This window comes from Pipistrellus hanaki, assembly GCF_964339955.1.
Source record: "Pipistrellus hanaki genome assembly, chromosome: 3".
Taxonomy (NCBI): Eukaryota; Metazoa; Chordata; class Mammalia; order Chiroptera; family Vespertilionidae; genus Pipistrellus; species Pipistrellus hanaki.
In genome coordinates, this window is record NC_140505.1 from 85,551,380 (window position 1) to 85,570,298 (window position 18,919).

Genomic DNA, 18,919 nt, shown 5'->3' on the forward strand with positions numbered 1-18,919 from the left:
CATAGAGACCCTAACATATGCAAACTTTGTGTTAGGTGTTTTATTTAAATTATCCTATTTAATCCTCATAATAACCTCATGAAAGACACAGGAAAGTTAATCTCACTTTCTCAGGCTAAGTAATGTGGTAAAAGAGGTAGCTAAACATGATGGAGCAGGAATTTTATCTGACATCAAATACCAGATGTGTATTGCTATATGGCTCAGGTCTTTTGTTTTCTTGCCCAACTCACTCCGAACCATGTCAAAGTAGTTATGGTTAGAGTAGTAGCCCATGATTGTAAACAATTCTATTATATAACTGTGATTTCAGCTGCCTGAAAAACTTACCCAGATTAAGATGTTCTTGGGTTGCTCTCACTCTTGCCTGATGCCCACTCTACCCATTATAGCATTTATTCTGTAGAGATATGTAAAATTTAAGGCATAATTGTTGTAGGCCTCCAATTGGCCAAATTAATAAAGTCCCCTGGTCTGAAGCCCTGAGTACTAGTGTGAACAGCTCTCTTTCTTTTCTGTTCAACTGTTAAATGTCAGGCTGAGATCTTTTGTAAGTGGGAAAGAAGAGTTGGGTGTCAAAACAGAGGAAGACAGAAAAGGGTAGAAGACATCAGAAAGCCAGCAGTTTAGCACAATTAAGCTCCAAGTTTTGAATCACATACACAAATGTCACTATTATTTGAATCAACATTTTATTCTCCATTTTCTTCTTGGCATATAGATAGCTGCTTCAGGTCACACACGCACAAAATACATTCAATGAAATGAAACATATTTACTAAGACACTAAAAATAAAAGTTCAACATAAACTATTTTATTCCACTGAAATGCTTGGCTGAATTCATAAGAATAGTAATGATGCCATTCTTGGACACCCATACTAAACTAATCAGAAGATTATTCAGAAAAAATAAAGAGGATATTAGGCATACTGAGTGAAAGAGCCTAGGAAATGGAATGAAAACTGGCATGATCATTTTGGAGAATTTGGGTCAAACAGAGTTAGAATAAGTTTTTAAAGATGATATACTAGGAGTAAAAAGTTGATAAACAGCACTTATATTTTTAGCAAAATAGAGTAAATTGAGGAATCTAAAAGTAAAGAGAAACAATTCAAGTAAAGTAGGAAACCTCATATCATTCTCACTATCAATAAAAAGAAACAAATTAAAATAAGAAATCAAAAGTCAATAAGATTTTATGGGAGTATAAAGTTGCTATTATGGAAGCAAAGCTCATTTCTTTGCTGTAGGAAAACTCCAGGCTGAGTGCTGACTAACTACAGACATCAGGTCTCCTAAAGCTGTATTTCCTTGTGTCTTTTTGTTTTGTGTTTTGTTTTTGTTGTTGGTTTTTTTGCTTTGCTTGTACTTTGAATGCTGGGTCTTGAGGGAAGTCAGCACTGTTCCAGAGTTCTGGTGGGTGGGTTAAGGTTAGATACTGGAGTTACTCCTTTAATTTATGCATTGATTCTTCTTAGTGAAAAACAAAGATTGTGAGAACATGTGTTAGAATTTTAGCTCTGAGAGATGGGTACATAATATAAAATTGACTTCAACAATTTGAGTCAACCTGAAAATTCCCAGTCTCTTAGGATAAAAAATAATAATAATAATCCTATTTAGAGATTTCTGGTACAATCACAGATTTGGGATTGGTTCTTTTCACCAAGTCTATTAATTAAAAAGTACATAATACAAAGTTAATTAAGCAGTAAGGTATTATAACATTTTTATTTCATTAATTTTTTAAAGTATGAATAATAACTATACATTCAACACCAGAAATATACATTTCCCACTGGCTGCTGAAAAACAATGGAAATAATTCCAATCAGGATAGTAGCTCACTGTTGGCTGACCTACCTCTGAAGTAATTTACTGATTCCAGGTGACTTTTACATTGTGGAGTTAGTCATTAGGTTAAGTTTGATGAGAAACAGATACAACTAGGGTTTGGAATTCAAATATGTATATATGTCTCCTCACAATCATAAATAAGTTTTTCATGTTTTTATTTTCTTTTTCTTTTCAGGCTCATGCCAAAATCTGGCATCTCTACAATACTACTTTTCGTCCAACTCAGGGTGGCCAGGTGTCCATTGCCCTAAGTTCCCACTGGATCAATCCACGAAGAATGACAGACCACAACATCAAAGAATGTCAAAAATCTCTTGACTTTGTTCTAGGCTGGTTTGCCAAACCCATATTTATTGATGGTGACTATCCTGAAAGCATGAAGAATAATCTTTCATCTCTTCTGCCTGCTTTTACTGAACCTGAGAAAAAGTTCATTAAAGGCACAGCTGACTTTTTTGCTCTTTCCTTTGGACCAACCTTGAGTTTTCAACTATTGGATCCTCGCATGAAGTTCCGCCAATTAGAATCTCCCAGCCTGAGGCAACTGCTTTCCTGGATTGACCTAGAATATAACCACCCTCAAATATTTATTGTGGAAAACAGCTGGTTTGTCTCAGGGACCACCAAGAGGGATGATGCCAAATATATGTATTACCTCAAAAAATTTATAATGGAAACTTTAAAAGGTAAGATTTGGGATAAAATTCTAATTCTTACCAAAATCCCCTGGTAAAACAATCTTTAAGATTATCTGTAATAAACTATGTGAGTTTATAGTTTTTAATCATAATGTAGAAATTCATTTTGGCAATAATAAGAATACATCTATGTAACACCTTTTTCATTTAAGACCTTAAGAAGCTTAAATAATTTTTAAACACATTTTGTAAATCAAAAACTGGGTTATAATATGTGAAATTACTTGACTTTCGGAATTACTACTATAGATTTTTATATTACACTAAGGATTAAGTATATCCCAGAGTATCTAGCTCCTCTTAAATGTTTTTGCATTCTTATTGCTTGTACTGAGTGAAAACTTTAAAATTTTTTAATTGATTTCAGAGAGGAAGGAATAGGGAGAGAGAGAATCATTGATTGACTGCTTTTGCACACTCCCTATTGGGGATTGAGCCCACAACCTGGGCATGTGCCCTTGATCGGAATCGACTTGGGACCCTTCAGGCTGTAGGCCGACACTCTATCCACTGAGACAAACTGGGTAGGGCCTGAACGAAACACTTTTTAAAGAAAAAAGAGTATCAACATTTTCTGGAGAAAATAGTAAGTAGTTCATGCTTTTAAAATTTTTCTTCATTTTATTGCATCAGGCACAATGTTAGGATAGAAAGGGGAACATCATCCTAGGCCCAAAGAGCACCCACTGGAAATAAAATAAATCAAAATAAAAACTTATTGGAGATAAGCTATTTGTGAAGACATTTATTTAGAGAGTTATCTAGGTTTAATTAGATTCTTTTGTAGGTCATTGCTCTACCAAACAATAAGCACATTACATAATGTATTCCTTACATAGTAAAACCCTCAGATCTCTTGTCCTCTCTTCCCTTTGCAGCCATCAGGCTGGACGGGGTGGACATCATCGGGTACACAGCGTGGTCCCTCATGGATGGCTTTGAGTGGCACAGAGGCTACAGCATCAGGCGTGGACTCTTCTATGTTGACTTTTTGAGCCAGGATAAGGAATTGTTGCCAAAGTCTTCAGCTTTGTTTTACCGACAGCTGATAGAGAAAAATGGCTTCCCTCCTTTACCTGAAAATCAACCATTAGAAGGGACATTTCCCTGTGACTTTGCTTGGGGAATTGTTGACAGCCATATTCAAGTAAGTCAGTTGACAAAACCAATCAGCAATCTCACAAGCCCTATCGCTAGCAAATAGAACCTCCTTACTAGGTTGTCTCGCACATTGTTGTTTGGACCAAACATAGCTTCTTAAGAGGATTTTTTGAATGCTGCATTCTTCTTTCCAAAAGTCTTCCTAGCTTCGCCTTGCACTTTAAATCAGCCTCCAAAGGGGAACAAATAAAAAAATGTATAATATTTAAGATCTGATAAGATAAAATACTCTTTTTTAACATAGCAATTTTCAAATCTTTTTAAAGCAGTTGAGTTCTTCCATAAATGAAAAGTAACACAGAACCCTAAATTATTTAATATATCAGTGGAACTGCTAATACTGAGGCAGGCAGAGGCCTCCAGAGATATAGCTTTGGATCCCACAATCTTGCTGAAATATGTAGAGAATGGAAACTCTTGCTCAAAATTATTTTGCACAATAGACATTGAGATGGTAAGGAAGTTCCATAATGGTCAACCAATATTTATTGAGAACATACTATGTAGTTAGTTTTCAATATTATTGTAATTTTAAAATATTTTAATTTACTTACTTAAATTAAAAAATTAAGATTTAATTTTTCTTTAATTTTAAAGAAATTTGTTTTCTGGAGTGTAATTGAATAGTAAGCATTAATAGATGCTTAACATATACACATATGTTACAATGTTTGAGGGGAACATACAATAAGATGAGTAAGATATGATCCCTGCCTTGAAAGGAGTCTTGAGTGAAAATGATGGATACACAAATAATATAACATATGCAGAGAATAGAGTATGAAAAATAGAAAAAGTTCAGTATCCAAAGACAGGCAATGGGATTAAACATGTTGAATGCTTCTAGCCAATTCATTGGTACTGTAGGGGAGGAAAATTAACTTTTTCTCTACTCTTCTGACTTCTTAGCTGAGAACTCTGTAGCAAAAGTCAGATTAACAAGAGAAGAACAAACAGAAGTTTATTAACATGTATACCTCATATATACAGTGGAGATATTCAGTGAAAAATGAATAACTCCAGAGGTGGCTTAGAATTCAGGTTTAAATACCATGTTAATAGGGAAAGGGGTGTGGTGATATAGGTCTCTTAATGGAGAGTAAATGATTTTTAGACAACGTAGCTGGGCCCTCATAAGAATAGATGGGAACTATGATAGTTTGTGACAAAGTTTGTCTGGATATGTTGTTGACTTCTAGTCTCTTCGGTGACAAGAGTCTCTTCCCTGGGGAGGGGATTTATGGCCTTCAGTTCCTGTTGGAGAATCCATCTTCAGGCAGGTAAAGGGAGTGCTGAGGAAGTCTCTCCCTGCATTTGATGTTTTTCAAGTGCCTGCAGTTCAAAATAATCAATACACAAAAGGGGCCTATTTTGGGGCGGCATGTTCTGTTACCCTTCAGTTCAAAAGTATTTGGAAGAATGTTTGGATTGAGGAAAGTCCTTAGTTGAAATGGGTTGCTCTTTTCTTGTAAATATCAAATTATAATCTTTTATTTATAAGAAAATATATTAACCCTATACTTAATACATTTTTTATTGCTGGTTTGTATTACTGTTATGTCTTTTTCAGACCTTCAGTTAGTTTTAGGGGCAGCCTCAGAGGTAAATTCCTTCCTTACAGGTTAGCAAGGATATCGGAAGCAAAACAGCAAATCTTCTCAGCTCCACCCACTCAGTGGGTGTTTTCCAGCCTCCTTTCTCTCTCCTACCTCAGCCCACTGGTATTTGCAACCTCCCTATTCTAATTCCCTTCCTGCAAGGAGGATAAACTGTGGAGTTTAATTGAAATGTGAAGGGGCAAGAGTGGTGGAAGAGAGGAGGAAAGAAGGAAAGGTATAAGGGAGGAAGGTAGACTCACAGTTCCTCCTTCTTCCTCCTTTTTAATAATGGGGTTGGGTGATATGGTCCCTGGCCCTTGCTCCATCTCTTGATCTCCTGTCAGGCCTCGCTCACTACTGGGCCCTGCACCCCTTGTCATTGAGGGGTTATGCTCCTCTCAAGATCTCTATGGTAGCCTGAGCCTGGGCAGGTAATTCTCAGTTCAGTCCTTTGTGGAGAGACATCTCCACCAGCCTCTTTGCAGACAGTGTGAGCTCAGAGACACTGGGAACTTTTCACTCTGCTCATTCCCCACCCACGGGCTGTGTTTACCTTGGGGACTGGTAAAGAGTGAGAAAGTCTTGAGAATATATCTTATTTCCTCGAAAGGGAAGAGAAATACCTGGTCAGCTGCAACAAGCATGACAGTGAGGAGGAACAGAGATGGGCAGAGAACCCCTTTTTCTACTCCTAGAAGCATTTGTTTTAGAATTTGATCTAATGCCAGACATTTATCAGCCATGAATCTTTCTTCTCAGGTCAGCAGCTCAGGGTCCCTACTCCTCCACCTAGCAGAGCCCCCCAGTGCTCTCCTATGCAGAATCAGTCCAACAAAAGATTAAGTTACTCTCAACCCAAAAGCTCTTTGGGTTGGACTTGAACTCCAAAAGCTCTTTTGAGGGAAAAAGCTGCAATTGCTATTTTATTGTTTTGCTTTTCACCATGAGCTATGCATTGTTTTGGTAGTGCCCTTCCCAAGCTGGCTTTTTAATTGACAAAGTAAAATAAAGTTTTTGTTAGGGCAGTTCAGAGGAAAGTGGGAGTATTTTTAATTCACTCTATCCTTTTACTACATTATATTAAAGTACTGAGAAGTGACTTTTAAACCATTGAAATTTATCTTTTCCTCCTGCCTAGCATTTTAAAATTCTAATATTAATGAGGCATACATTTTACTGAAAAACTTAAAAAATTATTAAGCACACAACCTGTCTGAAATCTGACCTTAGGCTTATTCACACGTATTGTCATTGTGTTTGGACCAAATTTTCCACAACTACTAATTCTCATAGTGAATTAGGTATAGAACACGCTACATTCTGGAAATGTATGGCTTCTTTAGTAATGGTTATGTTACAAGAAAGTTTCTTCCATAACATACGAAATACATACTGTATACCCATTCCTTATGATTCAGCTTTATTTCATTTTTTATTAAGAAACTAGAGGCCCAGTGCAGCTCTAGCGGCTACTGACAAAGTACTCCCTCCCTTCCCCTGGCCAGCCCCATACCATAGTCAAACTGCCAGAAGAACTCCTAATGGAGGGGACAATTTTCATACTACACTTTTATTATATAGGATAAGTCAACTATTTTAAATGAAATTAGATATAATTTTGCCAAAATTCTATCCTTTCTAAAGGTTCTGTATTTTATTTATTTATTTATTTATTTATTTATTTATTTATTTTAAATCTTTATTGTTGAAAGTATTACAGATGTCCCCCTTTTCAATCCCTATTTCCCTCCTCCACTTGGTTTACACCCTACCCTAGGCTTTCACCACCCTATTGTCTGCGTCCATAGGCAATGCATATATGCCTATAAATTTGTTGGTTAATATTACCCCCCCCCCCAAATTGACCTTTCCTCTGAGATTAATCAGTCTGTTCCATGTTTCCATGTATCTAGTTCTATTTTATTGATCATTTTATTTTGTTCATTAAATTTATTATTCATTTATTTTTATTTTTTAGATTCAATTGTTGATATTTATTATTGCCATTTTATTGTTCATAGTTCTCCTCCTCCTCCTCCTCCTCCTCCTCCTCCTCCTCCTCCTCCTTCTTCTTCTTCTTCTTCTTCTTCTTCTTCTTCTTCCTCCTCCTCCTCCTCCTCCTCCTCCTCCTCCTCTTCCTCCTCTTCTTTCTCTTCCTCTTCTTAAAGAATAACCTTCAATATTTTATGTAATACTGGTTTGGTGATGATGAACTCCTTTAGCTTTTTCTTGTCTAGGAAGCTCTTTATCTGACCTTTAATTCTAAATGATAGCTTTTCTGGGTAGAGTAATCTTGGTAACAGGTGCTTGCTATTCCTCAATTTTAATATTTCTTGCCGTTCCCTTCTGGCCTGCAAAGTTTTGTTGAGAAATCAGTAGTATGGGCGCTTCCTTGTAGGTAACTAATTGTTTTTCTCTTGCTGCTTTAAGATTTTCTCTTTATCTTTAACCCTTGGCATTTTAATTATGATATGTCTTGGTATGGTCCCCTTTGGGTTCCTCTTGTATGGAACTCTCTGTGCTTCCTGGACTTGTAAGTCTATTTCTTTCACCAGATAAGGGAAGGTTTCTGTAATTATTTCTACTAATAGATTTTAAATGCTTTGCTTGCTCTTTTTTCCTTCTGGTATCCTCATAATGCGAATGTTGGTGCACTTGAAGTTGTCCCAAAGGTTCCTTACACTATCTTCATTTTTTTGAATTATTATTTTTTTAATGTTCTGATTTGGTGTTTTTTGCTTCCTCATATTCCAAACTGTTGATTTTATTCTTGGAATCCTCTACTGTTTAATTACTGTAAATTATTCTTTATTTCAGTTAGTGTATGCTTAATTTTTGTCTGTTCCTTTACATGTCTTTGGAATTTTCAGTAAGATCCTTGAAAGTCTTACTAAGTTCCTTAAAGCTCTCATTAAGATCCTTGAGCAACATTATAATCATTGTTTTAAACTCTGTATCTAGTGGTTTGTTTGCTTCCATTTCATTTAGTTTTTCTGGAGATTTTTTGTTATTGTTGTTCTTTCATTTGTGACATGTTTCTTTGTCTCCACATTTTGGCTGCTTCTCTATATTCTTTTCTATGTATTAGGTAGACTTTCTTTGTCTCCTAGAATTGGTAGAGTGGCCTTGTCTAGTAGGTGTCCTGTAGGGCCCAGTGGCTCATCGTCCCCAGTCACCTGAGCTAGAAATCTAGGTGTACCCTGTGTGGGCTGTGTGTACTGTTCTGTTGTAGTTGAGCCTTGATTGCTGTTGGCATCACTGGGAGGATTTAATATTCAGGCCAATTTGCTTTGAGGTTCAGTTGCAACTACAGTGGAAGAGTTGCTGTGTAGGAGACACCCTTATGAAGCAGGGCTTGCTTCAGTGGAGTTCTGGAGCTCACTAAATCTGCCCCTTGAGTATATCACTTGTGAATGTGTAGAACTATAATCTGGTATGTTCTGAATTTACCCACTGGGTGCACTGGCTTTGGGGCCTCCAGAGAGGTGAAAAGTCAGCTACTGCCTGGGGCCACTCAGAAGGAGCTACAGAGTGATCTGAATATTGTTTCTACTTGTGTTGGTCTTGGAAGTGCTTAGGCAAGGCCAAGTTGTGAAGCAAGGTAGGCTGCTGCTTGTGCTGGGGCATGCTGATGTCAGCTGCTGCTTGTTTGAGAGATTTTAGGGAAGCCTGGGCCAGGAGAGGTCATTCATATGGAATAGCCACTGCAAACAGTTTGTATGGGGCTGTAAATTAGATGGGGCAGAGTCTCAGAGACTCCTCATGGCAGAGTGAATAGTATGAGCCAGGTTGGTAGAGACTTAGATATGGTGCCTGCCAGTCAGCTCTGAGATCAAAGAAGTCTCAGCATAGGAACAATAACTGCTGTAAGCACCTCTGCTGGGGGAAAGCCACCCTCTAAGTTCTTGCTCTAATGCCAGACAATCTGGTTCCTTCCCATATGTATCTGGATCCCCTCAAGCTGCTGTCCAAGCATTAGAGTTCAGAGGGAGTGGGACTGTGTAAGTTTGTACACCAGCCCTTTAAGACCATGTGAGAACCATGCCAGAGTCCTCAGACAGCCAAAGCCACTCAGAGTGTGAAAGGCCTTGTTGACAGTATGCCAAATGGCTGAGGCTGCTCTCAACACAGGTGCAAGGCCACAGCGATCTCACCGTACCCTGTGCTCTTCTATAAACCAAATGATGATGTCATTATTGGCAACTAGCCTTCTTTGTCACTGGAGTAATACACAGATTACTGACCAGCTAGTCTGCAAGAGAGTAGGCTGGGGTGTTGGGGGGGGGGGGAGTTTTGGCGACTTTAGAGAACTTAGATGGAGCTGAAAGCTCAGACAGAACAGAGAGCTGGTACTGCTATGGTGTAAAGTCAAAAGCTCATAGGAGCTCAGATATAGCTATTAAGTTAACCAGCCAGTATGCTGAGAGAGAAGCTTAGAAGTACTATGTGAGGCTACAGAGACTAGCCGGTGTGCTGAGCAGGGGAGAGAGGAGAAGCTACTGAGCTAGAGAGGCTGGAGAGTCTACTAAGGCTGTAGCTCCAAGGGAGAGAGAGCTCAGATACCACTACGATGTCAAGTGGTGGGTTTAGAGGCAGCATGCAAATGCTCAGATAATAGCTGTGGGTACAGAGACTAATGCTGCTTTTGTGGGAAAGATATATCTATTCACCAGCAGGTGTATGGCTGCCTGCCTGTATAAGCCTGCTGAAAAGGACTCTGTTGGTTAATGTCTATATGGCCACTGGCTTCTGCAATAAAGACTCATTCTTATATACATATCCACAACCTCTCATTGCTTCTCCATCTAAGACCTGGTGTGCAAGAAGACTCAGCCCCAGGCAGAAGGGCTTGGACCCAATACCTGTAACTAGTGAGCAGAAGATAAAGGAGGAACTTGGACTAAGTGCCAACAGTTAGTACAGTGGGCAGGGTTTGAGAAGGAACCTGCCCTGACATAGAAAGAATTTAGAAGAATCTATAGACAGCGGTGCTCTTGCTGTCTTTGACAGAGCAACTGCCTGGGTCTCCAGCAGCCTCCATAAATATCCCTTATTTTTAAGAAATAAATTCCTCTACCCCCAATATTTATACTTTAGTATTTATTTTGTTTTCAAATGGACTGAATAAAAGCTGTTGTTTTTTTTTTGAACAATTATGGTAGAAAAGATACAACTCTAGTCAACTCAGAGTTCTATAAAAATAATCCAAAAATTCTTTCTAACTATGAACACGTTCACTTCAAAAAAGCATGCAAATATTTTCTCTTGCAAAGCCAAGGAAACATGATTGGTAGGTACATCACAGTGAAAATACTTCTGACAGCATTCCCATAGTACTAGGGGAAATGCATATGTGGGTGATCTACAAGGGACAATCTTCCAGAAAATGCAATTTCCCTCTTGCATGCTGTTCATTATTATTTTCCTTTAGGAACACAGCACTGACCCCTCCAAAGAAACAGCAGCTCATTTGCAACAGGCCCATAAAACTATAAGGAAATCTCTATTAGAGTTTAAAAATTAGAGTTTGTCTGACCCCTGTTTTCATACAGAGGGTCAAACCAAATAACCTTCTCTAAGGAGACTATTTGCCAGGAGAAAACAGGTGTAGACAGTGAGTTTGGAGTTCACTTTCAGTTTGCATTTCCTTCATGGTTTACATGTGGAGGGAGGATTTTTGTCATTATGAGTCTACAATTTTCAATATCCTAAATACCTATTTTTATTTTGGAAGCTTTGATGTCAGATGTTGAGAATATTGTCATAATCATCATAGAAAAACAATTAGGAAAAATTTTTAAACTATGTTAAAATATTCCATTATGGATGGATGACAGTATTGTTTCTTATGTCCATATTCTTTGTCACTTTCTACCATCAGTCAGATTGAATTTGTTAAATTATGTCATCAGCTGCAAAGCTAACAAAGGGCTACAATTATGAAGATTTAGTACCTCCTCTTCTGAGAGCAAATCTGTGTAGAATGTGATTTTTAAAAGCACAATATAATTTTTAAATGTCATTTCAATTTTTTAACTCTAACCCACTTAGGTTTTAAGCTTTATCTTTTTCATTAAACATTTTTTAAAGTCTCATCACCATAGTGATTTATTATATTAAAAGAAAAATGTCCAAAAATACCCTGCTTGCTTAACACAGATCAGACATGTGTGAGAATCACTACTAATGTTTGTTATCTGAAGTAAGTAAAAAAAATTCAGATTTTAAAAATTTTAAACTATGGGTTTAAATAAAGAGAACTATGGGTAAAACAAATGTGTAAAAAAGAAAGTGGGTTATTTTCTTCTTCAGAAACTCACTATTTATGAAAAATCATTTCAATTTTCAGCTAGAAAGGTTATTGTTTTTGCTCATCTTGCTGGCTAGCTTCCTTGAAAGAATTGCATTGAATTACTTTACTAAGCCTGTCCAGCTGAAGTCATAGACTTATGCTCCCTCTGCTCCTCCTAGGTTGACACCACTCTGTCTCAGTTTACCGATCCGAATGTTTACTTGTGGGATGTCCACCATAGTAAGGGGCTCATTAAGGTGGACGGCCTTGTGACCAAGACGAGGAAACCTTATTGTGTCGACTTTACTGTTATCCGGCTCCAGATCGCCCTACTCCAGGAAATGCATGTAACACATTTCCACTTCTCGCTGGACTGGGCCCTGATCCTGCCTCTGGGTGACCAATCCCAGGTGAACCGCACGGTCCTGCACTACTATCGCTGCGTTGCCAGTGAACTCCTGCATGCCAACATAACCCCCGTGGTGGCCCTGTGGCGACCTGTGGGCCCGCACCAAGGCCTGCCAGAGCCCCTGGCCAAGCAGGGAGCCTGGGAGAATCCCCAGACGGCCCTGGCTTTTGCAGAGTATGCCAGGTTGTGCTTTACAGATCTTGGTTCCCACGTCAAGTTTTGGATCACCATGAACGAGCCCTACACGCGGAACATGACCTACAGTGCAGGGCACAACCTGCTGAAAGCCCACGCCCTGGCTTGGCGCGTGTATGATGAGAAGTTCAGGCGCTCTCAGAAAGGAAAAATATCCATTGCTTTGCAGGCTGACTGGATAGAACCAGCCTGCCCTTTCTCCCCAAAGGACAAAGAAGTGGCAGAGAGAGTTTTGGAATTTGACATTGGCTGGCTGGCCGAGCCCATTTTTGGTTCTGGGGATTATCCACGTGTGATGAGGGACTGGCTGAATCATAGAAACAATTTCCTTCTACCTTATTTCACTGAAGATGAAAAAAAGCTCATACAGGGTTCCTTTGACTTTTTGGCTTTAAGCCATTACACCACCATCCTTGTAGACTGGGAAAAAGAAGATCCAATAAAATATAACAATTATCTGGAAGTGCAAGAAATGACAGATATCACATGGCTCAATTCCCCCAGTCAGGTAGCAGTAGTGCCCTGGGGCTTACGCAAGGTCTTGAGATGGCTAAAGTTGAAATATGGAGACCTCCCCATGTATATAATCTCCAATGGCATTGATGATGATCTGCAAGCAGGCCAAGACAATTTGAGGGTGTACTATATGCAGAATTATGTAAATGAAGCTCTGAAAGGTAAGGCATCCTGAAAACTGTCTCTTGAAGGTTGTGTTACTCGAAGGCATGATGCCTGTTAGAAATTCTCAAATACACACAGTCACCTTCAGAGAGAAGCACTGTCCATTTCTTGCCACACTGAAAAAGTCCTACCAAGAGTTAATATTTTCCCAGAGATAAAGGAGTTTAGCTAAAAGTGGCTTACAACTTATCCTGAGCCTGTAAAAGCATGGACCATCCTGTCCTCCATCCTCAGATGGCCTCAAAGCAGTCCGATCTGCTTCATGTATGTAAAGATTAGCTCAAGTGCCTCAGAGTAGGTTTCATTATGTAAAACCTATTATGTTAAATGTAGCTCATACCTACTTTGTCTTGATATTTACCTATTTCTTTCCATAAAAGAAGACTTTCTAATTAAATACAATTTAGTCTGAAGTTTTAATAAATGTATTGATGTTTTCTCCTGAGGCACCAAGGCCATGTAAAAGTAAAATGTTATGTGCAAAATACTTTATTAACTATTCTCCTGTCCTTTTGTTTTTCCAGCCTACATATTGGATGGGATCAACCTTTGTGGCTACTTTGTGTTTTCATTTAATGATCGCACAGCTCCAAAGTTTGGCCTCTATCGTTATGCTGCCAATCAGTTTGAACCCAAACCGTCCATGAAACATTATAGGAAAATTATTGACAACAATGGCTTCCCAGGTGCTGAAACTCTGGGGAGATTTTGTCCAGAAGAATTCACCCTATGCACCGAGTGCAGCTTTTTTCATACTCGAAAGACTTTACTTGCTTTTATAGCTTTTCTACTTTTTGCTTTAATTATTTCTCTTTCTCTTATTTTTCATTACTCTAAGAAAGGCAGGGGAAGTTATAAATAGTCCTGAACATTTTTCTATTTACTTATTTTGAAATAATTACGCACACACATTAGTTGTTAATCATTTGCACTTGTCAGTGTTGTAAAGCTATAGATTTCATATACTGATTTCTACAAAACCTTTCTGTGGTGTATGAAAAAAGTTTTCAAATAAGCATAGATGACTATAACATCTTAAATAATGTGAATAATGCCTGGACTTGTTTCTCTTTGAGGGGTAATTAAAAAAACAAACATCATTTCTATGATACACTGTGTAACAAAAGCATGAGATATGACATCCATTCTGTAATATTTTTACAGAAATTTAATGACAAGCTAGGCTATTTTTATCTGTGCCCATTCCTAAATATAACGTTTACTTAAAGTAATATTTGCAAGTGTTAGAATACAAAATTAAGTCCCAAGTAACCATCTTCTAACTACCATGATATGCCTAATGGTCTCTGTCACGAAGATGATAGAATATAGGAAAGATGACAAAGGACCTGTGGCTGGGACAGTTATTTTAAAAGCAGCGTTTCTGTCAAATACTGCTAATGTTAATTTACATATTTGGTTAATTATATACTTGCCAGAGCAAATTACAGAATTTTATATTTGTATATGACTTTCAAAGTGTTCTCTAAAACCTGGGTCCTTGAAGGCTTTGTGTCATAAGGGATTTTTACTGATTGCTTGCAGAAAAATAAACATGACTCATGAGATGTTGGGCTCTTCAGGAAGCATAAACCGATTGTGAAGTGCATTATACTGCAGGAGCTCCAGGAGGAGGGAAGGAGTAAAAAGTACATATTATGAGCAACATCATGATTAATTTTATTATAAACCCTTTCATTTTAGAACAGACCTTGAAATAAATGAGGTGACCTTTCTTGAAAGATTAAAAACAAGATAATAATTCATCCTGTGAAGAATAACTTCATTTCTGCTCTTTAGAATGTGCCATAGTTTCTCTGAGTTGAGTTTTAAGTACTAATAGATTGAAAAGCATTTGGTCTGATAATACTGGAAATTTTTCTATTGTGAATTGCTGAAGTCCCGTTTATTTATTTATTGATTGATTTTGCTGCTGCTTATGTGGAACTAACTTTGAATTAGTTGTGCTTTGAAGTTTTACACTGAAACATGCTACTGATTTTCAGAAAGGGTTTAATTTTATCCTCTAATGCCCTTTAAATAAGTCTTGCTGATTTTCAGACAGGGAAATCTATTACCCTAGAGTTCTAGGTGGTCTTAATGTTTATTTTATAGACGAGCCAACATTGTGTCTGGCAAAATAAACCAACATCATATCAGGCATAACTAATTTTGCGACACAGTAATACAATGGATAAGAAATATTGTACTGTATTATGTATCATCTTTAGGGGTGTTACAATTTTTTTTTCATTGAAAAGTAAGCTTTGGGGTTATTCTTTTAAAAACTGTACTTATTAAAACTGGAAACTAGATAATCATAGTTTATTTTATGTATGTATTTTTCTGATTAGAAGAGTAATATATATTAATTGTAAAAAAACACAGAAACTATATGTAAAAAAAAGTGCATACTTAGAGTCACATCATATTGTAAATTATGTATCTTTATTAATTTTTATTGTGTGCATTTCCTTTGTCATTTATCTTCAAAAACACCCTATTTTAATACTCATAGAGTAATTCCACTATATAAATTTATCACAACTTATTTAAATATTCCTATTTATTGAACTAGTTTCTTATTGTTAATTACTGTTAAATAATGAATGTTACCTAAAAATTATTTTCTTCCTACAAGCATTTTTTTGAGTGTATAGAGAAATAATTACAGTACCTGGGTGACCAATCCAGGTGAACTGCATGGTCCTGCACTACAGTTATTTGATAATGGATTATAATAAACTGACCTATAACTTTACCTTCTTTCTGAACCATATTATTCATTGCTAGAAAAATTTCTTTAAAAAATTTTTTTGAGTTGTCTAAATGACATAGAACATGATTGGAGTGGTGAGGAACTAGGCCTGACAGAAAGAGAGAGCAAACTTCAACGTAGGTTGGGGAGAGTGCCCCTGGTTGAGCTGAAAGATAATTTCAGACACTGAGAAAGCAAAATAGGGGAAGAGTTGAAAATGACAGACACCAAAGTACTGAGGAGAAACAACATTTCAAAATCATTCAACTGAGTTACAATGATAGCATCATGCTAATTTTGAGTCACCATAGAGCCTTAGTGGGAGGTCCATGGCTCACTGCCAGCCTGAAAGGAGAGAAGCACCTCTTAGATCAGCCCAGAGCATGCTCATTTCTTAAGCAGTGTCTCAGAGCATTACACTCCTTCTACCGAAGCTCTATTCTTGGGAATTCTGGACTTTTCACTATGCCATATACAGAGATGGGCAAAAATAGGTTTACAGTTATGATGACAATCTTTTGAGTTACAAACAACTATAAACCTACTTTTGCCTAACATATATATATATATATATATATATATATATATATATATATATATATATATGTGTGTGTGTGTGTGTGTGTGTGTGTGTGTATACATATATATATATATATATATATATATATATATATATATATAGAGAGAGAGAGAGAGAGAGAGAGAGAGAGAGAGAGAGAGACATATATAAACATGTTATACACACACACACACTTATTTATTTAAAAACTAGTGGCCCAGTGCACAAAATTTATGGGGGTGTCCCTCAGCCTGACCTGTACCCTTTCCAATCAAGGACCCCTCAAGGGATGTCCGACTGCCAGTTTAGGCCAATCCACATTGAGCCTAAACCGGCAGTCAGACATCCTTCTCGCAATCTGGGACTACTGTCTCCTAATTGCTCACCTGCCTGCCTGCCTGCCTGATTGCCCCTAACTACTCTGCCTGCCTGCCTGCTTACCTCCACCTGCCATCCCTGCTGGCCTGCTTTTCCTCAACTGCCCCACCGCCAATCTGATTGCCCCCAACTGATTCCCACTAATGGCCTGCTCACCCACAACTGCTGTCCCATCCTGGCCTGACCACCCACAACTGCCTTTCCCTCTTGGCCCCTAACTGCCTTTACCTCGGCTCCTCCACCATGGCTTTGTCCAGAAGAATGTCCAGAAGGTCTCCTGGAAGGTCTCCAGTCTAATTAGCATATTACCCTTTTATTAGTATAGATAGAGGCCTGGTGCAGGGTGGGGGCTGGTTTGTCCTGAAGGATGTCCTAGATCAGGGTGGGGGTTTGCTTGGGGGGTGGGGCAGCCTGGATGTGGAGCCTGTGGTGGTTTGCAGGCCAGCTACACCCCCATTGGGATTGGAATCTCCACTGGGGATGGTGCCAGCTTGGGAAAAGGGCTGGGACAGTTTGCAAGCCAGCAAGGTCCTCACATGGGGAGGATGGCCAGCCTGGGTGAAGGACTGAGGGCTATTTTCAGGCTGGCCACACCCCCTTCAGGGTGGGGGTCTCCACTGGGGTGCCTGGCCAGCCTGGGTGAGGGGCTGATGACTGTTTGCAGGCTGGCCACATCCCCCAGCAGGGACCCTCACCACATGGGAGCATGGCCAGCCTTAGTAAGGGGCTGAGAGCTATTTTCAGGCTGGCCATGCCGCCCAGCAGGAACCCTCAACCTGATGGTGGTGTGGCCAGCCAAGCTGAGGAGCTGAGGACCATTTGCAGGTCCCTCCCTCAGCAGCTGGCCTGGGTGACTCAAGCCTCCCACCTGCTCTGGCTGGCTATGTGGCTGCTGCCATCTTTGTCCTGATAATTTGCATATTCCCTCCTGATTGGCTGTGGGCATCATGGAATGATGGTCAATTACCATATTTCTCTCTTATTAGTACAGATAGAAACCATTCCCTTGGAACACCTACATCTCTTAGTAGTTGTGGGAACAACTCTCTCTACAGCGATATTGAGTGATATGCTGTGATTCCCTGAGGTTTTGCTGGTGGAAAACTATCTGCCAGTGACAGTCCTGAATTTCATCTCCTCTGATTAACAAACCATTCATTCATTTATTCAGAAAATATTTATTGCATACTTACTATATGCCAGTCACTCTACCATGTTCAACTTTTCTCTGATAAGATAAAGCAGACATTTCCTACCCTCGGAGTTTACTATAATAGATAGTTGGAGGAAAAGATATTATACAAATAACTATCTATCCATATATAAAAACCTTAGCAATCGAACAACCAGAAGGACCAAAATGACCAGAATGACCGTAATGACTGGTTGAACAGTCAGCCCCTTGGTGGTCATTGCACTCCCACAATGGGAGTGCCGCTCAGCTGACTGACCTGTCCTGGCAGTCCACCAGCCTGGCAGTAGCCACTCACTTCCTCAGTAGTCTTGCAGGTCCATCTTCAGAGAATAGGCCAGGCACTGATGGACCAGTGTCACTGGCAGCATCCCAACAGCACTGCCGACAGACAACCGGTGCTAATGTTAGCAGGACAGATCTGGATACCAGGCCAGCAAGGGCATCCTACTGCCCACCCAGAGGGCCAATCACATCCCAGCTTCCCTCACCTCCCTTGGGCCCCCACCTGTGCATAAATTCGTGCACCAGACCTCTAATATAATATAACTACAAAGGACAGGTGCCACAAAGAAAACTATTTTCATACTGTGAAACTGTTCTCCAACCTAGTCCAGAGTAAGAGGGAAGGTTTCCTGTGGGAACATGACATAAAACTGGGACCTAAGTGTAAATAGGAGTTAGTAGCCATTGGGGACATTTGTGATGAAAACATTTATAGAAAATTTGGAGTTGAAAAACAGAAGGTGAAAAGTTGACCAATCTGTCCTAAATCTATGGCTAGTGTCTGCTACAAGGTGGAGTCAATAAATTTCTATTTGTCTTTAGTATTCCTATAATACTTATAAAAATACTTGTGTATGTACTTGAAAATTTCAATTTTAAAAAAGGTGATTTGAAAATCTAGGAAACTGATTATTTCTTAGGGAACTATAAATTATTATTATTATTAATAATATATTTTTATTGATTTCGGAGAAGGAAGGAAAGGGAGAGAGAGATAGAAACATCAATGATGAGAGAGAATTATTGATCAGCTGCCTCCTGCATGCCCCCACTAGGGGTTGTGCCACAACCTAGGCAGGTGCCTTGACTGGAATAAAAACTGGGACCCTTCAGTCTGCTGGCCCACACTTTA

At 38.8% G+C, this 18,919-nt stretch overlaps 1 protein-coding gene across 1 annotated transcript in view; it reads left to right on the top strand.

Annotated features, from left to right (window-relative positions):
* The window catches only part of KL (klotho), a 35,095-nt gene extending 19,441 nt beyond the window's left edge, over positions 1-15,654 (top strand). Inside the window, exons 2-5 of the mRNA XM_084879505.1 lie at positions 2,036-2,546; positions 3,437-3,705; positions 11,789-12,890; positions 13,419-15,654. Of these exons, the coding sequence (XP_084735631.1) occupies positions 2,036-2,546; positions 3,437-3,705; positions 11,789-12,890; positions 13,419-13,756 (2,220 nt within the window). The 3' untranslated portion in view covers positions 13,757-15,654. The remainder of the gene's footprint in view (positions 1-2,035; positions 2,547-3,436; positions 3,706-11,788; positions 12,891-13,418) is intronic.
* Positions 15,655-18,919: the final 3,265 nt, after the last annotated feature.